The 22289-nt window shown below is 49.3% G+C and overlaps 1 protein-coding gene across 1 annotated transcript in view; it reads right to left on the reverse strand.

The window, feature by feature from the left end:
* Positions 1 to 22289, reverse strand: part of Znf831 (zinc finger protein 831) — a 102103-nt gene that overhangs the window by 19385 nt on the left and 60429 nt on the right. Inside the window, exon 4 of the mRNA XM_021727673.3 lies at positions 21300 to 21436. Within this exon, the coding sequence (XP_021583348.3) occupies positions 21300 to 21436 (137 nt within the window). The remainder of the gene's footprint in view (positions 1 to 21299; positions 21437 to 22289) is intronic.

The following is a 22289-nucleotide window of genomic DNA, read 5'->3' on the forward strand; positions in this document are numbered from 1 at the left end:
TCACGCCAGACCTTGGTCCTCATCTACCACCAGGTGGGGGTATGCACGGAGTGGAGGGGCCGGGATGCAGTTTCTTACCTTCCCTGGCTGATGGACACCAACATGTGAATTGGCTGTGACTCTAGAAGGGACGCCCTAGCTTCCTTCAAACTTGAATTTACAAATTCTATCTTTTTTTTTTTTAAATTTTACATTTTATTGTGCTGGGGAGAGCAATAATGGATAAGATCGCCCTGCTGCTTGGAAAGGTGCCTGGTCAAGACACAAACAGAAGACTTAATATTAAAACAGTACCTGGAAAATAGCATTGCTGGTCTGAATACTGACTAAATTATTCTAAGGGAAATAAGTTTGTTCTTTTTACAGGCCTTGCTTATGTCTTACCTCATACCTATTTCTGATCGTTTTTCTTAGTAACATGAAGTCTTCTTTCTTATCAGGGTGCATTGCTGCTCTGCTAAAACCTATCCTTCCTGGTTTCCCTTGCAGTCAAGCATAACCAGGTAGCTCAGTTCTGGCCAAGGAGATGTGAGAAGAAGTGATAAATATAATTTCCAACGCATGTCGTTCAAGGGAAAGTGTATACCCTCCTTTTCCCTTTTTTCTACTGGTTGAAATGCAGATCTAATGATAGGAGCTGGAACAACCATTCTGAACCACACAAAAGAAAAACCTAGGGTGAAGAAAGCAGAGTACCAGGATGGGAGGAACCCAGGTCCCCACACACCACAGAGCCACACATGAGATCCAGATGATTTACACCCAATGGTTATTTATGAAACTTCATAAATCTTTTTAAGCCCATTGCTATTTTCAGTCTTCATGAGAGAAACCTAAACTTTATCATACTTCATTCCACTGCCATGGGAAACATTTGATGTGAAAGCGTAAACTTTAGCCTAGTTTCTAAATGTTGGTTATCCCCCATGACCTTGGCAAATGGTCCAGACCTGCTGACCACCATGCATTAAGCCTTCACCATTTTGCCATATCTGCAAGTTATGAGGACCAGGGATCAGCAAATGACAAAGGACAAACCTCACCCCCCGCCCCCCAGGCCAGTTTTTGCAGATGAAGTTTTTGACACACACCCACGCTTGTCAATTTACATATCGGATGTTTTCTGCCCGCAGTGGTGGAGTTGAGTCATTGCAACAGGAAGTGCATGCTTAGCACAGCCAAGAGCTGTCTCTGCACAGCCCTGCTTGGTACTGCACTGAAACAGCTCGCTGACCCCAGTCCCAGACAAGCATCACCTAAAACATTTAATGATTTCTCCTTGTTGCTTAATTAAGATTATTTAATTAATTAATTAATTAATTAACTGGGATGGCCTTGGATGGAAGCTGTAAACTTGCTGGGCAGACACTGCACAGCCTCTGCACTCCCCCCCTCCAGCTGCTCACAGTCCCCCTGACACTCTCCTCCCTGCCCCTTGTGCTGCAGCCATCATGCTTCCCACAGAATGAATGGTGTAGGGTGAAGGCAGGGTAGCAGGAGAGCAGAGGAACCTGGGTCACCTGTGAGGTCCTTGGACAGGGGGGATTCTGTCCCTAGACACCTGTTGTATCAGCGAGTCCCTTGTGAGTTACTAGCTCCTTGCAAGTGTTGCCCAAGTGGCTACACATGCACCAAAGGGACTGCATGGTTGAAGGATTTAAATAAAATAAAATAATAAAAACAAAAAGTAAAACCCAGCCTTACTTCTCCACCACTGTGTATTCTCACCCTTTGTAGTGGGACTTTCAAGATCTCCCATGAGGAGGGGGACTCGATTTCCGCACACCTCGGATCTGTGCTGGCCTCATGACCGACCTCAGCCAGCAGAATACAACAGATGTCATACCATGTCATGATTCAGAAATGAGGTGTCTCCCTAGGGCTCACGTGTGACAGGACGTAAGAGAGTTTAGAGGGGAAGTGACTGGGTCATGAGAGCCTTGGCCCCATGTTTATTTACAAATCACAGTGAGCATACCACTCCTGGGGGTCTCAACTCTATGTCTTTTCTCCCTCTGCTCATATTAAAATAGTCTACCTTCTCCACGTCCAACCAAATCCCACTTTGCTTTTGGAATGGAGCCCCTCAGTCTTGCAAGAGTCGGAGGTCCCATTTCAGTTTCTTTTCTGGCGCTCAGAGCAGAAAAGTCTTGGTGTAAGACAGGTACACCAAAAAATTTCCCCCCAAAGTAATCCCTCAGAAAAAAAGAGTTGCCCTATAACCAAACCCATACAAAGTCTCCATTGTGCAGGGACAGTTCCCAATATCACACAATGGTTTGACAATTATGTTTCAACTTGACAATGGTGTGAGAGGGGAATGCATGCAGGTTTGAATTTGAGTCTGTTCCCAGGATCCCTCTGCGGTACCTACTGTCAGGATCCTGGGTGGCAGCAATCTGCATTCACGCAGGGAACAACCCCTCCTCTCCTGTGGATGGTTGAGCTAGCTGCTTGGCAGGTTGGGGGTAACAATGCATTTTGGACCTTGGGTACTTTCTGCTTACGGTGGGTCTCCCAGGAGAAAAATCTCATGGTAAATTGAGGAGCATCCATATTTTCTTTTGAATTGCAAAACACTGTTTAGGAAAGTACGTTAGCCTGAAATCAGTGCTGGTTTGGGTCTCTCCTAGACTGACAAAATTGATTTTCAAAAAAAAAGCAAGGAAAGGGCTAGGGTTGTGGCTCGGTGGTAGAGCACTTTCCTAGCACGTGTTTGATTCTCAGCACCACATAAATAAACAAATAAAGGTATTGTGTCCATCTACCACTAAAAAAAAAAAGGGAGGAGGAGAGGCAGGCAGGACCTTGAACACACATGTAATCATCATTTTCGGGCATTTGAGATACAATTACAAGCACCAGATGTTGTAAATAAATCCCTTAAAGACAGCAAAGCAGAATGTGTTTACATGTGGAAATTGCAAAGGGGCCCCTCCTGGAGAAATGAAAGCCACTGCCCCAATGTCATGGAACAGTTCTGAGCTGGCATCGTGCTTGGATTCCAAATGCACTCAGTCTCAAAGTGCCGGGATGAGAGTGAAATGCCGTGCTCTGAAAACCCTATTAGATGACTCAGACCAGTGGTTCTAGTGATGACAAAGACGTTATCAAAGACGCTCATTACAAGTTCAGCTGGAGCTGTGTCGTGAGAAACAGCAGAATACAAGGTGTCACAAAACTAATGGTTTATGTAATGGGTGACTTAAAGAGACGTAGGCCACGAGACTAATGTACCAAACATCACGAGGAGACACGTGCCCCAAACTTTCCGATCTTTGTGCTGAAAAGGGGCTAGCCTTGTGCTGGACCTAAGTGGTAAATACCTGCATTTTGTGATTTACAAGCAACTGGTTCTTGGGTTACTGTTTTAGCAATGTCTTACAGGTATCCTCCTTGAGGAATTTGGAGGGAGAAAGAGGAATGGGGAGAAGTTAGGCATAGAGGAGTAGTGCATGAGGATGTGCATGAGTAGCTTCACATAGACATTTGTGCTCTTCTATGGACTCAGCCTCCCTCCTCAGTGCCCCTGCAAGGAGCATCCAAAGTGGGATCCAAAAGCATCCCACTTTAGCTTTTGGAATGGAGCCCCTCAGTCTTGCAAAAGTCGGAGGTCCCATTTCAGTTCTGGGTGATGAGCCTTCACCCCATTTCTCAGAGTGCATGATTTCTACCCACAGGGCCAAGGAGTTGATTCAGAGCCAGCTGTGAAAACCAAACCTCACTAGACCAAAGGATGCTGGAGCCCTGATCAGAGATCTTTGCTGAGTGGGTAGGGTATAAGCCTGGGCCACTGGGGACCACCAGGGGCCTATTGATGAAGATGACTCAGAAGGAAGTCAACTCAGATTTGGGAAGTGACACTCAGAGCCCGGCCATATTGCTGAAGTCTCCCGATCCAGCTGGAGCTACCCTAGGCTTTTTCATCATGGAGCAAACAGATTCTCTTTTGTGCTTAAATCTTTTTTGAGTTGGATTTTAGTCCCTTGCTACTGAGAATTGTGACTGATACCAAAACATCCTCTCAGCTCTTAAGACATCGTTGTTTCCTTGTGCCCCCAGCGGTCTGCTGACTCCCAGCTTGAGTGGGACCATATTAAAAGTAGAATAAAAGATTTGCAAAATGTCATCAACCGATGACAGACTTAAAATTCAAGGCTCGATCATCTGCTCCTCCACCCTGGACGGCATCTAAGGTGCCCACATTGGAGAGGCAGTCATGACTTTGATGGAAGAAGCCAGTCTTTTCATAAGGAGGCACTGCCCACCCACGTTGATTAATCTAGTCCCCATTCTTCTCAGCAAGCTAATGGAGAAAGCATTGTTTCCTTCCTTATCTAACTACCCAGATGACTGCTTGGTGACACCTCGAATTTATTGAGTGGCAAAGCAGGAAGCAAAAAAGAAATATGCCCTGTGTCCTCAGAAGCATCGAGAGACTCAAGCTGTTGGGAGTGAAGGCAGTCCTGCTAAACTGGCAGCAGAAGATCGGAGAAGAGATGAGGAAAACAAACAAAGAACCAAACAAATGGAGAGTCGCCTCAGGCTCTTTAAGGAGACTGTGAAACAAGCCAGGCCTCGGGCCCTCTCTGAGCTTTAATGCCAAGTATCTTACAACTGACTAAAATGTTTCCCACTTCTTAATTAAAAAAAAAAAATCAACAATATTTATGCTTTGAATCTATAATGAAATGTTACTTAAATGAATCCAAATTAATTAAAATTAGACACAACTGAAGACAACAGGCAGGGATTAATGAGTGGAAATAAAGAGCTTTTCCCTTGCGCTTGGCAGTATGCAGCACTCTCCCCGACTGAAGAAAGAAAGAGAAACCCATGGAAATACAAACCTCACAGACACAGGGAGCAATTTTCAAAGGAAAACAATGGCTTTCATATTAAAATGTACAAAACCAATTTCTTTTGAATCATTAACGTGTGGATTTTTAAAGATCCATAGCATCATATTTAATGCATTGACCAAAAGGAAGTGGGAACACACGTCCTCGGTCCTTGGGGGTCTTTGTGGTGCTGGCTTTTGGAATCACTGTAGTGAGTGGTTTCTGCTGTTTTCTCTGTAAACTTGGAGGCCCTTTAAAGGTGCGAGGTTTGGGACACGAGGGGAACACAGGGAGATGTGCTTGGTCTACCCTCAGAAGCCTCACGTAAGCCTGTGCCGGGTGAGGAGCCAGGAGATGCATGGAGGCCTGGGTGGAGGAAGCTCCCTCCGCCAGGGCTGTGCCAGGCACGGGCAATCAGGTCTACCGCAGCCATGGGACACTAAGAACAGACTGGAGTCACAGTGTCAGGGCATCAGGGTATCATCAGGAGGGACCCAGGCAGCACGGGTTAGGGCTGGAGAGAGGAGGCAGCAGCAGTGGACCTCCAGGACTCATGGGGAGCCCACTGTGCCTCGGAGAGCCAAGGGGAGCAGAGTGCATGGGCTGGTGGGCTGCTGGGTGAGCAGAACACTCAGCTGGGGTGGGGAGGCAGAGCCTCCAGAGACAAGAAGAAGACATCTCTCGGCTGTAGAAGCCCTCGGTATTGTCCCAGGGAGGGAGAAGACTTGTTTTTCCCACATCCAATCTACCCCCCCCGCCCCCCACAGAGCTGCGGTCACACTGGCCTCCACACCTGGCTCAAGGAGCCTCCCCGGGGCGCTGGGGGCAGGGAGAGGTAGCAGCCCCCTCTGCGTGTTCCCCCGCCCCTATCTCCCCTTACGCTGCTGGCAGCTGGTAGGGGAAGGGTCTCAAGCTAGCTGTGCTGGGGCCCAGGTGCGCATGGATCACCCTTATGTAAAAAACGGGAGATTTTACTTAATGCAAAGCTCTGTTCCCGGCTCCTCTACGAGGGAACTTAGTAAGCATGAGCTGGCACCCTGCTACCACCCAGAACCCGAGAGCTACATGTTGCAAAAATGTTGTTTCAAATTATATATTCTGGGGGCACCGTTATTATCACCCCTTTTTACAGACGGGGAAACTAAGTCACGGAAGAGCTGAGACGCGTCTCTGAGACGACAGGTGGGAGGACTCGGACCTGAGCCGGCTTCTCCGGCTTCCCGGGTTCAGCGTCCTCTCCGTGCGAAATACAGCAGCCTCTCCGGCTCCACGGCTCTCCTTCCGCCCGTCTGCTTCGGAACATCTGCTTTTTAATATTTTTTCCGTGTGCTTTTAAAAAACATGGCTAGTTTGGAACGAGAAAAAGAGCGTGTTTCCAAGTTCGGAGGGCATAGAAACATCTCGCCCCGCGCACAGCCCGGGAACCCGCGTCTTGCGGCGGAATCCTGGGTTCTGCTGTGCACCTCGCCGTCTCCCCAGGCGGCGAGGCCCCGAAGGGTCCTTCCACAGCCCGCTTGCCCTTCCTTTCCTTTTCCCCCATCTTTTATGTTCGTCCCTGCAATTTCAAATAAGCCCCCTGACTCTGTCCCAGCCTCCCCGAGACCCTGGCGCGCCTGGTGCCGGCGGGATGCCGCCCTCCTCTGCGGGAACTGGTTCTTCCTCCCGCGCATCTGGGTGGGATGCACTTGAGAGCAATAAACATTATAAACGGGCGGGGGTCTCCTGCGTGCTGAGACGCGGCCAGGGTCGCTCGTTCGGCAGGGGTCCAGCCCAAGTCAAACAGCGCCGAGGCTCGGGGTCCACTCCCGGCTCTCCCGGCGCGGGCTTCAGCTGTCTCTCCTGTGGCCGTCCCAACTCCCCAGGGCATAACACAAAAGGAGGTGAGGGGTTCGGCGGTGGGCGCAGACCCCGACCCGCCGCGAGGTCCGCAGCGGCTGAGCCCGGGCTGCCCTTCTCTCAAACGGCGCTAGGGGGCGCCGTTGAAGCTTGAAAGAGGATTTCACATCAAATACAAAGTCATGCTTCGCTTTTTTTCCGGGTAATAAATTCACAGAGCTTGTTTTTTAACCCCCACCAGAGGTTAAAATAGTTTCATAAAAAGTTTTGGTAAATTCATGGCTAACTTTTTGAGGTTATGTGAGGTTGTTGTCAAAAAAATAAAAAGAAAGGAAAAGAGAAAAACAGCCTTTTTCTCAGCTCATGTAAGAGCCGGAGTCACGGAGCCGAGAAGGCGGATGGGAGGGGGGCTTGGGCTTTGTGTTTTTCCAGAACAGTCCTCAGAGAGCTGCGGCCCCCCAGCCCCCCGGATGCGGGTCTGCGGGGCCGGGGGCGGGATGGGGGGATGCGGGCGGTTGCCCAGGGCCCCCACTGTGCCCGGGCACCAAGATGCCGCATAGGAGCCGTGCTGCACCAGGGCTACCGGGCTACCGGCTGCTTTCTCGATCTTTCCACGGCTCTCTGCCCGCAGTCCCGGGGGCGAGGGCTACTCAAGGCGTTTTTTTCGCATTTCCCCCTGAGGGTAGGTTGGAATAAAGCAAAAGTTACAGTCCGTGAGTAAGGGTTAAAAAAAAGAAGAAGAAAAAGAAGAACTTTTATCAGATTGATAAGAAAAGAGACAAGAGGAGGCAGGAGGAAAACAACGCAGTTAAGGGAGGGGGCGTCATGCATTAACTATGATTCAGAGACTCAAACGCACCGAGTTCATTTTTCAATCTGCCTTTAGCTAGGGGAGAAAAATAAGGAAATTATAGAAAATTGAGAAACAAACATCTCGGAGAGTGCTTTGCACCCGGGGGTGCTTAATGAACACTTAATAATTTCAAACTCTGGTACTTAGAAAAATGGCTTTTGTCCGTTCCCGGCACGCCAGGTGCCTCATAGCAAAAACGGAAAAGCTGAAAATGATCGCTAATGTCTATGCAGAGGGTGGTACAAACATCACTTTTTCATGTCTCTGAAGTTAAATAAGCAGCCAAGATTTGAAAAGTTCTAGCAGAGGAAAAATCCTGGAACTGAACTTGCATTTCTTTTCTTCAACGTATGAACTTGGACATGACTCCTAATTAGGATGGGGAATGGCCGTGACATTCACCTCCTGACCCCTGGGGCCATATTGAAAATCAGATGAGGAAAAACATTTGGAGGAAACTCAAAATGTGGAAGCAGGAAACATGCTTGTTGTTGGAACAGATTCTCCATGCCCCAGCAGCGCCAGCATCCAAGCCTGGGGCAGAGGCCGGGGGCGTGCATTTATCTGGAGGAAGAGAGGGCCCCAAGCAGAGCAGGTTTCAGGGAGGCTGGGATGGGCTGGGGCTGCAGCTCAGAGGGCCACTCTGGTTCCAATCTCCCACAGGAGGGACAGCACAGTGTGCCTACAGCTGAAACCCAAGCTTTCTGAATATCCTCTCCTCCAGGGCTCACCAACACCCTTCCCTTGGCTTCTCCAATTCCTGGGTGAAAACTGAGCGCACCTCCCTGCCCACTCAGTGTCCCTCATGCTTCACACAGTGAGCTCACACCCCAACTCCTGTCGTGGGGGGCCTCTCAACTACCTCTGGGGCATTTGAGCTAGGCTTCACCAGCCTTCCAAGGGCCACAGTAAATAATCATGGACTCAGAACTGCACCCCCATTTTACAGATGAAGACCTGAGAAACTAGGAAAAGTCAGGACTCAAATGAATTTTTCTAAATCCCCACTCGAAATCTCTTGCCCCGGACCACCCTCAGCTTTGACGGAAGTTGAGAGGGGCACTTGCTTTGCAAAGTCAGCTGCGCCAATTGATTGCAAAGACTTTGAGGCACTGGGCATTAGAAGGAGCAGATGCTCCTGTAAAAACAAATGAAATAAACAGAACCATGTTCTCGAATTCTAGGTAGAGGTTGAGACCTAACCTCTCCCTGATTAAAAGGGAGATTAGGAAGGGGGTAGACAGGTGCCAAATGCATATTTAGCATCAGGCTGAGACTTTCTCCATGACGCCATCAAAAGGCTTAAAGGGATTGAGATGCCAATTGCCTTCTGTCACTTAAGGTAGGCAGCTGTACCACCTGGGGTTACTTCCCACCCCCGGACTCACTATTGGTCACCTCATCCTGCCTCATTTTAGGATTAATCCTAAAGTCTCACCTTCCTCCAAAACCAAAGGGTTTTGCCCCCAGGAGGAACAGGTGGTAGGTGGTGGTGGGGGACAGCAAGCTCTGTTCTCTTTTTCGAGATGGTTCATGAAAATGTTCCCCATTTGTGCCCAGTAGGCAAGCCTGTTGGCTCTGTGCCTGAGATCCACATTTCCCATCCGGCCTTGTCCCCTGAACTCAGCAGCTGTCTCCAGCAGCTCACGTAGGAAAATTCTAGAACAAGACTCAGGTTTCATATGTAGCTCTCTGCTGAGAAGGGGCTCTTCCAGTCCAAAGGTGAAAATCATTTTCAGAAACTCTTTCAAAAGGAGACTCCCCCTCATCTCAGGCTTGGGGCTGAAGATGTTACCACCACCGTAGAAACTCTCTTTTAACATAAACACATCAATCTTTCAAATCAGCATCCTTCCACCTCTCTGTGAATGGCATTCCCACCTCGTGCACCCACTGCCCAGCTGAGGGTCGTCAGGGCACAGGCGGTCTGCCCTCCCTCCTCCTATGGGCACAGAAATCAGAATTCTGAATGGGTTGCTCCATTTCTACAGGAATCTATTAGTAATTGCCAAGGGGAACACTTAGCATTTTAGATAAATAAGTAAATAGTAGTTAAGTGCTGTGTGCCTCCATTTCCTGCAGTTTAGTGCGTATGGCAAAAATTCTTTACGATCCAAGGAGGGAGACAAGGAAGACAGAGAGTGCCAGCCTTGGTCCCTGCAGGCCATAATGCTGCCCCTGCAGCGGGCGGGCCGGCGAGGGGCCTCGGGCTGGGAGCCTGGGAGCGCGGGCCCTCCTTGTTCTGTTCCTGTTTAGGCAGCTCTGCCTGCTCCCCGCAGCTGGCCCTGTCAGCATCCCTCCTTTGGAAGCTTAATCATATCAGCGAGCTCACTGCACCGCATCTGTAATGACTTGTTTACCAGTCTGTGCGGGCTCCCCTTGCCAGGCTGGGCTCTCCCAGAGGACAGGGGCCATGTCATGTCCCCATTTTCCTGTCCCCTGCGCCCACACATTGCCTGGCATAGAGAGGCCCTAGTAATTGCCCGTGAACCTCAGGCTGGGTGACTCTGGGTCCGCAGCCAGTCCCTAAGCTCCTTCACTTGTTCCTCTCTTCAGGGGCTGTAGGGGCTCAGCTGCTCCCATGTACTTGCTTCATTACATTAAACCAGCAGAAAGAAACAGTTCTCAGTTTTCATTGTGTTCTGCTGGGGATCATTGCTCCTTTACTCCTTGTGGCTATAGCAGAGGTGGCCCCAACCCCTCCCTCAGTATAAGGATATCCCAGGCCAGGCCTCTCAAGGACCAAGGGCCAGTTTGGAGACTTGGTTTTTGGAAAGTGACCAGCTCACATAAATATGGAAAGATAGGTCAGGTCGAGAGTTGCCAAGAAACAGAGAGAAACTGAGTCCTGCTGACATCCAAGGGAACTCTGGATCCAGCCAGACCTGAAGCCATCTCACTCTCTGTTATGTGAGAGAATTATTTATTTATTTACTTTTCTTTCTTTCTTTTCCAGGCAAATTTGAATTTAGTCTCTTTTCTTCCCAACCCAAAGAGTTCTTCATAACACAGGTATGAAGGACTTAAACTTCCGCCTCCAGAGCAACATTTCAAAATAAGATAACAACCAGGGTATCTGGGAATAATAAAAGCTTTAAAAAAGAAACATGCTATCATATTGATAGTCACAGCTCCGTGAGCCTTCTCATTTTATCCAGGGAGTCTAGACTGTGGCCCCAAATCCCACCCTAAGCCAGGAGGTGCTGAGAAATTCATCTCTCTGGCTTCTGTTTATCATGAGGAATGAGGACGCTGCTCAGCCTTTGATGAAAGCTCGCATATTGCTGTTTGCTTTCTGAGTTCCCAGGAGGCCAGGCTTCTCTGAGCTTCCTGGGAGGTAACTGAGTAACACTCGGGGCTCAGCAGCCTGCAAATCAATTAATCTCTTTTGCAAATTGCTAACCGGTTCTAATGAATTGGCTAGGCACAGAGGAAGTCCTGCGTGGCTCTGTGTCCTTTACAGTGACAAGACTCTCCCGGAGCAGGCTGAGACATCGTGCCTCTGCTGAGGAACAAATCTATTAATATTTGGAGAGAACATCAAATTGTGCCCAGTGGACTTAAAGTTTGGTCAAGAGAAACTCAACTTCTCTGTGAACTATAAAGAAAAATAGTCTCCTCGACTCTTCATGTTCTCTCTCCCTGGATGTTGCCTGTACCAGAAGAGGAGCAGACCCCGGGAGAAGCAAAGCAGGTGGGCAGCCCCCAGGCCACCTCCCATCGTGGAGTCAGAAGATGAAGCCCCATGAGACTGAGGAAAGGGGGTGCTCTAATGCTTCTTCTAGTAGAAGAAGCTAAAATCTGAGACCAATTCAGAGTCTTATAAGAAAGGTACAACATGGTACTCAGAGACCCCCTTCTCACAGTGATCCTCCTCCAGGGTCTTCCCCAGAGGGACCGTCTGCTTGGGCTGAGGCCATAGGAAGCATTCTAAATCTACCTCATGTAGAATGAAGCACAGGAGACACCCAGTCTCCCAGTCAGCAGAGAAGAGTGACATCCCAAAACCTTCCACCCAGAGGCTCCGTCCCTGGTCCCCAGCTTGAAGTAGATGGGCAGTCAGTGGTATGGAGTGTCTTTGAGTAGAAATGGTGCATTGTTCAATGGGATGCACAGGGGTCCCTGGGGTTCCACCACTGTAGGTTGAGCAGTTCTATCTGAAGAGGGTGGTGGGCTGCAGATGGGGCCACGGTGGGCGCCAACCTCACCGACCATATTACAATGTATTGGAAAAAGATCTGTCCGTGACCACAAGTGTTGTTCCTTTGGGTGGAGCACCACTTTTTCCAAGCTCCTTTTAAGGGTGAACAGGTTGGGCCACCATCAGCAGCCTCCTTGTTCCTGCTCTGTCCTCCACCGTCCTGGTACCTTGTGGTCAATGGTGATCTTTGCAAAACCCAAATGTGATGATCTGTCCCTGCCCTCATGGTGCCTTGGGTCCCCTTTGATTTCAGGAGAAAGATCAGGCCCCCATAAAGGCCTGGGGTCCCTGCAGGTGGCCCCCAGAACCTGTAAGCTCTGGTTGCACAGGTCACCTCTCACCTTCGGGCACATACCACCACTTCGGCACGGGCAGCTCGCCTACTGCGGGCACCCACACGGTACCTCAGAACTTGAACCTGCACTTCCAAAGCTGCGCTGGGAATGCCACCCCAGTGAGCCCAAGAAAGAGGACTCTTCAAGGAGGGCTTGGCAGGATGTCCCTGTGACCTCTGCCATCAGCTGTGTTGAAGGTAGGGTTTAAAACCAAGCAAGGCAAAGTTCTGCTGGAGCCAAGGGGATACTAGATCAGCAAAAGAAGCCCAGGACCATCCTCTGGACAGAGAAAAAGGGACATGGAGGAACAAGAGAGCCCCAGGAAAGGGACCACCCCAAGGGGGCCAGAGAGAGGCATGATCTTAGGTGGTTCACAGGCACAGAGTTAAATAAATCTAAATGGCACAGTTGCCAATTTTATCTTACTCTTCTGATTATGGAAAGAAGGAAGCCTTAACTGGACACCAACATGGCTGTGAGGTCTCCCTGGCTCTCCCAATCTCTTTCTAGCAAAGGGAATGTCCCTAGAGTTCATGGACTTTAGTTCACAACAGATTCCCACTGGAATTTATTGACTCAGGTACACTGCGGTGTTTTAACCTTTGTAACGTTCCCTTCATGGCAGTAGGTATTGGCTTTTGTTTTTAATGGTGGCAAACATTTATTTTATGTATTTTAGCTTTCTATAAGTGACCGAGTAGGAAAAAAAACAGTGAGTAAGTTCGCAGGCTAGTGACCGATGGGCACAACGGGGCTGCTAAAGGGGGTCGTGAGTGACATGAATCCACGCCACCGACCACCACACTCACCAAGCAGGCACCAACGCCTCTCTGAGCCTCAGTTTGTCTGTCTGCACAACGAGAATGAAAGTTACACAAGTTTGTGAGGGGGTGAAATGTGGATGAGCTTCCTAGATTTTTGAGAGTTTTCGAAAACCTCCCTTGGAACTGTGGTCCCGAACCTCACGGTGTTTACTGTTATAAGCCACGCCAGCTGCAGGAAATTGCAAAACCATAAACTCAATGGAGTTCTTATCGTTCAATAAAACATCTCCCTCAATCAATATGACTTCAGATGTGTCATCCGGGCACAGGGCCATGCTCGGCTCTTCTTCAGTGTTCCAATTTTAGTCTGTGTACCGGGAGAAGCGGCACGACTTCCAGTGTGCCCAGCAAAAGCCCAAATAATTAACCTCAACCACATCAATGTTCTCTGTTCAGTTCCACAAAATGCGTTTCTAAGGAAATGTATAAGAGCACTCTTTATACCACGGAATGTTTTAATGTATCCCAGCATCGGAGTAAATAGAACCGGTCTCAGTTAATGGAACAGGTCCTTTTAACACAGGGATTTCAATAATAATAATAATAATAAAAAGCTGGTAGGTCATCAGCCAGAAAGAGATGTGCATTCAAACACAAAAACAGGGCAAACCTAATTATGAGATTCTTTTTGCAGCCCAGGGTCAATAACTGTGATGTCAAGAGAACGGTAACGAGGCTGTGTACAGAGGGGTTTTGAGCTCTCAGAGAGAGAACATTGCCCCTCCTGGTCCCAGAGAACTGCCACGCTGGCCTTCACCCCACCGCCCACGCTCTGGAAAGAGAACACTCAATTCAGAGCAGTGGCCTCGTCCGAATCGTGTACCCACAACAAAGGAGAGTCGTGGGGGCTCTTGCTCAGGTGGGGTCAGCTCTTTGTGAGGATCTGTGGGATTTCAGTGGCTTTCTCTAATGGAAAAATAACACAAGGGCACGTGAGCTGGCGCAGGCACGTGCACCACAGAAGCAAGGCTGCTTTCCCCAGTGAGACCCTTAGAGACAGTGAAAAGAACATTTCAAGGCAAGGTTTGCGGGGGACTTTCCCCAGCAGGTCGAAAGGGTAGTCTTTGGCCACCTGGTGCCAGCTGGCTCAGGTTGGCATGGAGCACTCACATGGAGGCGGGGAATTGCACACCCATGCCCAGGCAGGTATCTTCTGGTGTTCTAAGTGAGGGTAGAAACCCCCTGGGTCCCATGGCCCTCCCCTGACCCAGGCAGACACAACTCCATTACTTTGCTCAATCCCCAGCACAACAACCCAATCCATTAGGGTGCCAACACAGTTTTAGAGGTTTAATGCTAAAACCAAATAGCTCCTGCCTGGCAGCAAAGCAGGAGCACTTGAGAATCTCACGGTCCTCTTCTGTGGGAGGCGTGTTCCTCTTCAGATGGACGGCCTTTTTGCTTTCCTCCTTTTATCTTGGTGGGCCTCAAACATAGTGTGTGTGTGAACACTTCTGTTTAGAGTTCTGCACACATACCCTGATGGTGGATCTGCGGGATTTTCAAAGATAACTGTGACTCCAGATGATGTTTGCCTTACAGGCTGGCCTTGGAAATGAGATCCACCACCTTTGAAACATGGTCCCACTCCAATGTCAGAGAGGACTCCGGGCTAGAAAACACATGCTCGGGGCTACCTTCATCTCCCCAGAGCTTTCGTCTACAAAACTGGGGTGGCATCAGATGATCTGTAAGATCGAGGATGGCGATTCTATAAGCTACAAGGTCAGCTGGGCAACCTGGGTACAAGGCAGCAGAGATGCCTGTCAACTTGATAAACAGTGTCCTAGTTAACTCAGATCATTGTAACTAGGGGACACTAGGTAAAATTAACCCATCCACATTGGGGACCAAAATTCCACAATAAGTAGGAGGGAATTAACATCTGAGAATTTGTCCTAAAAAAAAATCAATGAAAACAAAAGTTGTGAAAATAAGCTGTCACGCCCACAAAGATCAAATCAAAATGAACCCTCAGCCTCAGGTTCTGATGGCAAGCTTTGAGCTAATTGTTGTGATCAACTAGAGTTCATCGCATTGATGAGGACAGAGTACATTTTTACACAAAATTGTGAGGTGGTCCAAGCGGCGGCACCTCACTTCCTATTTATTTTCATAGCAAGAACTTCAAGAAGGATGTTTTTTTTTTTTTTTTTTTTACCAAAAAACACATTATAGCACTTCATAGGTTTTCCAAGGACTTTTCATTAAGCCTGGGGCAGCTACCTCCCTCTTGGAGTTGTCACCCTGCCTCGTTCTCTCTTGTTCATTTGTCACCCAGTCTGACTCTGCCAACGAGTGTGAATCACACAGGTTTCCAATGGTCAGTTCATCAACTTCATGTCTCTTAACATTTGGTGGCCAATTTACAGCAGCCCCTTATCCACAGGGGACATCTTGCAGGAGCCCAGTGGCTGGGGAACTGTAGACAACACCAAGCCCCATATAAAAACTCTGCTTTTTCTTATACATACCTGCCTACCATAAAGTTTAATTTGTAAATTAGGCATACTAAGAGATCAACCATAATAACACATAACGAAATAGAACCACAATAGCAACAGACTGAATAAAAGCTATTTAAAACTTTCAAATGGCTTATTTCTGGAATTTTTCATTTAACATTTTCAGACCACAGTTAGTTGATGGCGGGTAATTAAACAGTGGAGAGTAGAGCTGTGGGTCAGAGGGGACTCCTGCACATTACACCGTGAAAATTAATGTGAAGGGCTTGTATGGATGGTATGGGAAGCAGAGAGAGAGTGGAGGAGGACTGAATTTAGATAAGGGCCTCATACGCCGTGGTTTAGCTGGCACACCTCCCAACTGGGGTATCCCATACAGACAATTTAGAGTCTAAGGCAGATGCTTGCTTTCCTTGGGACATTCAATGGCTTCATATACAAGAGCCAGTCCCTTCAGTGAGTGGCCCCCACCCCAGTGCACACATAGCCTGACACTCCAGTGAATGTAGCCAATGAACAGCGTTCTTTGAAACCGTGATATGAAAATTCAATGATATGCCTGCACATTCCACATTTAGCTGGGGTGCCTGGTGAGCCCACAGTGCTTCGTAACTGAACAGAAAGTTCTAGTCAGCCCCGTCGGATCCCTTGTTGGAGACTTGGCCGGGATGGTCTACTCGGTTTAGGTTTAAGAAAGAGAACACATTCTCAGGAGTGTCTCATGGGCTCTAATTAATGTAAAATCTCATAAATTAGGTCTTTATCCTTCATAACTCCTCTGGCCTTCTGCTTGCAGATGACTTCACCATCGAGCCATCTGTTAATTCCAATGATTAGTACCAAGCTATTGGAATAGTTTGGAGAAGAGAGAAATTAAACATCTTTTGAAAAAAAAAATTTTTTTAAAAAACATCCTCTCTCTCATCTTCCTAAGTTATTGACAGGAAGAGTCTCCAAAACATAGAGAAGACCAGAAAAAAAAAAATTGGTTAGGACATATTGCAGCCCCTGGACACAGATGTTCCTGAGCACTGTTTGTAAATGTCTTCCTCATCTTGTTGGTGTATCCGGGCTGAGATGGATGTTTTTCCTACCTTTTAATTGGCCAATCCCCTTCCCCAAAGGTCCTTGTCAATATCTTTGTTGAACTCCATCAAGCTCCCCAAGTTACAGCATCACGGGTCACCCAGGCCAGATCACACCTCCCTGTCCTGCCGTGGGAAAGCCGTCATCCTCCCTCACCCCAAAACACACACACACACACACACGCACACACACACACACACACACACACACAGAGTGAAGGGACTCTCCAGCAGAGGGTCGGCTCTGATCTCCCCTCCAGGACCTGCCAGGTCAAAGAAGCTCCAAGCAAGTTGTCTGTAAATGGGGGCAACCAAGGCCCAGCTTTAGGTTCCTTTGAAGTCACAACACTTTGTCTTCAAAAACCCAGAGCCTTCAGAGTGCCTGTCACTCTGCTGTGAAATATTGATATTGGCAGGTGGTGGCAATAAACTCCCCTGGCCCCTTTGGTTTCCAGGCGGCATTTATTTTGATGCACTCTTTCTTTTTCCCTCGGACTCCATGTCCATCACGAGCTGTAGAACCCCAGCTTGCAGGCGGCACGATCAGCCTTCCCTAGTCCCCCTCTGACACTTCAATAAGGAATGGGAGGTGATTAATACTCCCCGGGCCATGGCTTCCAACATATCTGCAGGCTCCTCCTGCCCCTCCATGCCCATTCTCCCCGTCCTTTATAATTGCTGGGGTGGGAGGCCTTTGAAAAGGGGCACCAGGGACACAGGCTTCTAGCTCAACCTGCTGCTCAAATAATAAAAATGAAAGCACAGACATTTGTCACCACTGAAGGCTGTTTCCTGGGCATTGTCACCTGCGTGGGCAGGGGGACCTATGCTCCCAACAGGAGTTGGCGATGGTTGGCCCCTGCTTTCGTATCTCTATATTCAGGTTTTATTTCTGTTGAAGTCTGGACACATTCCTCACTAGGACCCCACCTTGATCTTGGGATCATGGAGTGACAAAGCCATGAAGTGCTGGTATCAAGACAGGAAATGTATAGAAACTGGTTCCCCCAAAGGCGGGGAGCCTCAGGACCTCTGGGGCTCTTCCACAGGCCCTGCTAGGTGGACACAGGACTCTGCCCTGAGGCTTTTAAGGGGAAGAAGGGAGGAAAAAACAGTGAAAGCCTATCTGCTTGTCTCAGGGTTCTTAGGTCACCCTTAGCGAGCCAGGTGTGCGCACCTGTTAGGAAGAGGCAGCGCCTGCAATGGAAGCCATGTAGAAGCCTACCCCCCCCCCCAGGAGAAGCAGACAGAGCAGGCACCACTTGCTTTGGCCCAGCCCCGTCCTATGGCTGTGGCCAGGGGGTAAAGCTGTGTGCGTAGCCACACCAAAGGCCCTGACATGCCTGGGCAGCCAGCCACAGGTCTTCTCCCTAATGGGAACTGATGGGTCCCACAGCCATCGGGAGAGAAGCTACCTGGACTACCACTTCCCAGAGTGTGGAACATGTCCTGCAGGGGGCAAGAACATGTCTGTTTTTATGGTTTAGGTTTATAATTAAGGTTCTGCAAACACTGCTGACAAACATCGAGAGCCCGGATGATGCACACTCTTGTACACACCGTGTCTGTGTTGTTCGTTTAGAAACACACTTTAAGATCATTTCCCCTAGTTTTGATGGGGAGAAATTATAAAGCAAGTTGAATAGTGCCCCTCCCCAAGTCCTAACCTAAAGCACCTGCAGAAGTGGCCTTACTAGGCAAAAGGTCACTTCTATGATTGGTTGATTGACTCTGCAGAAGGAATCAATTCAAGGTTCTCAAGATGAGACCAAGTGGGATTTAGTGTGCAGCCTAAATCCAATGACACAGGAAAAGTCAAAGGGAGGTCTGACCCATGGTGACACAGGGAGGAAGCCATGTGGAAATGAAGCCAAGACTGGAATGATGTGACCACAAAACAAGGAACGCCCAGAGCCAACTTGGAGAGGAAGGGAGTGTCCTCCTCAGAACCCCTGGAGGGTCTGGGGGGCTCCTGGACTCCAGACTCAAAGAGAATAAGGTTTAGTTGCTTCAGGCCACCAGGAGTATGGTGATTTCTTACAGCAACCTAAGAACCCCAATAGAAATGCCCAGTAGTTGCTCCCTCCCTAGTGTCCTCCCCAGAATCCTCCCCTCTGGCCATGAGCCTGTGTGTGTCCCATCCCCATCTAGAAAGCCTCTGCCTTGTTCTCCCACACTCAGCTCTCCAGAAGAAACCCCTGTCCCCAAAGAGAACTTCCTGTGCGTGTCTCTCCCCCAATACATCCACAAGTGGCCTGATCCTCCACTGAACAGCAAGGACCCTTATCATCACGCGTCACACTGGGCACGGCACTCAGCATAGTTACACAGCTCCCCTGACCTCTCAGTGAGCCACAGGCGGCATTGGTCTCTGACTGTATGGCTGGGGCACTGGACAGGGGACAATGCCATACCGTCAGAGACCCCACATGGAAGCTGACTGGCCACAATGTCATTCTCAGTAAGATGGGAGCAAAGGAGAGTCAGTTGGTTCTCCTGGCCTCACCCACCATCCCATTCATCAGAGCAGGGATTATCTTCTTCCCTCCCCTTCAGGGGCACAGTGAAGAGTCCAAAAATAGAAACAGAGGCCGCAGGAGTTTCCTGGATGAAGCTGTCTTTAAGGTGCTGGGAAGGGAGCTAGTGGGTGGGGGACTTCCATCATTTGGGTCAACTGGCAGAGTTCCAGGTGGTCCAATGAGATCCACACTGGTACCCACTGGAAAGCTCCATGACCTACAGAGCTGTGCCCGCCACCCTGCCAGTGCCTCAGCAGGTGACCGGCCACAGCTGTCACTATGGTTCCACACCCGTCTAACAGAAGATTCAAGAACTGGACTTGATGGAAGAGAGGTGAGGGCAGGGTCCATGGAGACGAGAATCAAGGAGCTCACCGCAGGGACCATGATGCCCATGGGGCTCCCCTCACACATGGGGCCCCCATGCCCCAGAACTCCCCACCTTCCAGGGGCTCTGAGCTGTGACCTGCCATTCACAGAGTGCCAGGCTGGACCTGGATGCCCAGTGGTAGGTGCAGGTGGAAAAGGCTCTGAGGGAGAGGGAAGTGGGCACGCGTAGTGTCTAGAAAGCACAGAGGTGACACTGATGTCACCTGCCACAGTCACAGGAAGGCCCCATGACAAAGCAAAGAGTTGCACTATATTCTTTGGTGCTTGGTGTGGGAGCCTGCAGTCTGGGGCTGGTGTGCAGAGCAGCATTTGGCCTTGAGGCATCTCCGTGATTGGGGTAGGGGTCACCAGGCACAGCCCAGTGTGAGCACCATGGAATAAGGAGCAACACGATGCAGATGAGGGCAAGAAAGAGCAGCGCTGGGCACCTTGAGTGCACTGCCACCTCCCCTCACCCTATTCCCCATGGGAATAAGGACCTTCACATTCCTTTTGCCTTTACAACTCTCCAACCAACTACTAGAGCAAATGCCTGCCTTGATTTAAATTCTGGGTAACAAAACATTGGTCTTCATCCTCCACCACCACAGAGGGTTTGGGGGCTGACGAATGGGGGAAGGAAGGGGAGCAAGTGCCCTCTGCCTGCAGGGGCCACTGGGGCTGCCCAAAAGTAGAAGAGAAGGTGCTCCATACACCACGTCCCCAAGACCAAAAACCTCAGTCTTCAGACATAGTCCCGGGGCAGGCTTTGAGCCAAAGAGGTAAACATCAGTCACAGAAGGATGGTAATTCAGTCACTGCTGGCCAGAGGGGGCCTACAGCCTCTCACAAATGGTCTTCATCTTCTCAGTTAACCCTCAGCAAGCAAGGCCCAGGCTGGTCTCATTGCTGCTTGGAAGAGGGGAAAGGGAGGGGACACAGGGGTCCAGAGAAGGTAAGTGACTTACCCTGGTTCTCAGCCTTTGCAGCTTAGAAAAGCCCCTTCCAGGAAGCAGCCTCTGGAGCTCCAGTACTTTCCTTCTGGGAGTGGGGAGGGCAGCTCTCCCTGCCTCCCAGGCAATCATCTTGTAAAGGTAAAATTTCTAAGCTGATTCTAAGCTGCAAAAGCTTGAGTTAAAGTGTAAAAGATTGGGCATTGTAAAGCTTCTAAATGGCAAGGCCTGGGCTAAAAAGTAAAGACTAGGTATTGTTAAAATTCTTCTGCTACCCCCTGAACGTGTAATCTCTGTAGCTGTTAGGACAATGCTGGAACTGCCCAGTAAATATCTCCATTGATTCCCTGGTTGTTTAATAGCTAAGGGCTCTAGGTAGCTTGGCACGTAAGCATCTAGGCTCCAAAACCAATCAGTTTAAATGTGTACCCCGCTTAGAAATGACCAATCACCCCTGCCCAGATTGTTCCCGCCAATGAATATGCTAATCATGTCTCAGAGTTGTAGTTCAATTTTCCCGCGCCTCATGATGACTTGTTCTGATGTATGCAAAGCCCATCGCCCTCTCCAGAAAGTGTACTTAAGCTCTGCTTGACCTCTGCTCTGGGCTCTGGGCTGCTCTCCCTTCTTGAGTGAGCACGGAGCGCCAGTGCACTGGAATGGATCCCCAATAAATCCCCCTTGCCAATTGCATGAAGTCAGTCTCTTGTGTGGTCTCTTTCTTCGACGCTCCCTTTTACAATCTCAGCAGTGACTCTCGCAGAACCACTCAGATGTCTGGTTCCTGTTGTCCCAGGCTCTGGAGGGACTCTGCCCAGTAAGGACCTGACTCCAGAATGTGCATGGACTGCTTAGTGTGGGAGGCTCTGTCTCCTCACGGTCCCTCTCATTATCTCACAGACATCCACTTTGACACTGTCCCTCATGCACTGACCCCTGCTAGAGCTGGGCTGGCTGCTGTGCAGCCTACATCCCAGCCATCTGTCCAGTCTAGGTTCACTTCCAAGGGGAGCTTTACCTGAGTTCTTGAGGATCCCATGTGGCTCTGGCCCCTCCAGTCGGAGACGGGGACAACTTCTTCTTGGCACCCATGGGGGCTTACGCAGTCTGCTGGTTCTCAAGGGAGCACGGCTCTGCCAGAAATTCCCTTCGTACCTGCAGGACAGAGAAGCACACGTGCAGGAACCAGCCTGGAGAGCACGTGCCCCACAAGTCAGGGACAACCCTGGAAGAACTCAGCTGGACTCTCGCTGAATCAGGTTGGAGCAACCCTGCTACCCGCAGCCCTCATCCCCATCCAGGACATGGGAGGGACTAAGCCATATAGTGCTTCATGAAGCTCCCATATGGCTGAGTCAGACTTTGGGAAGGTCAGCTGCTATGAGGAAGCCCTGAACTGGTCGCCTCCCTTCTTGCTGAACAGACCCCCCCATGAAGATGTTCTGTAATCTGCATTGACCAGTGTCATGGCCACTAACTCCTGTGGCTGTTGAGCAATTAACATATAGTCAGTGTGTCTGAGAAATCAGGCTTTAAATTTTGTCATTTTAATTAATTTAAATAGACACAAGTGGCAGTGACTACCACAACGGACAGCACACATGTAGAGGTCCATGAGGAGGAGCTCTTCTGGATTATCTGATCTTGTGATTCCCCAAACAAAGTATTCACCTCCCAGAGGGAGAAGGTGTGAGAATCCAGGGCTTCTACTCACACTTACCCTCCTCTGAACCTCATCATTCCCACTGGAACAAGACTTCTGAGATGCACGCTATACATGGTGACATAGAGGAAAATGTTTGCATAATTTGCAAATGAACAAATATGTACTTATTAGGATACAGGCTCACAATAATCTACTTAAAGCAATGTGCAACCCTATAACATACCATCTAGTGAAGCACCCCATCTTGCAGGCAAAGGAACTGAGAAGAGTATCTGCCACGTGCTCTAAGCTCTTTTGAAAGATCTGTGTACTGCTTCGAGCTCCCTGGTCAAATACAAGAAC

This window comes from Ictidomys tridecemlineatus, chromosome 5 (assembly GCF_052094955.1).
Source record: "Ictidomys tridecemlineatus isolate mIctTri1 chromosome 5, mIctTri1.hap1, whole genome shotgun sequence".
Lineage (NCBI taxonomy): Eukaryota > Metazoa > Chordata > Mammalia > Rodentia > Sciuridae > Ictidomys > Ictidomys tridecemlineatus.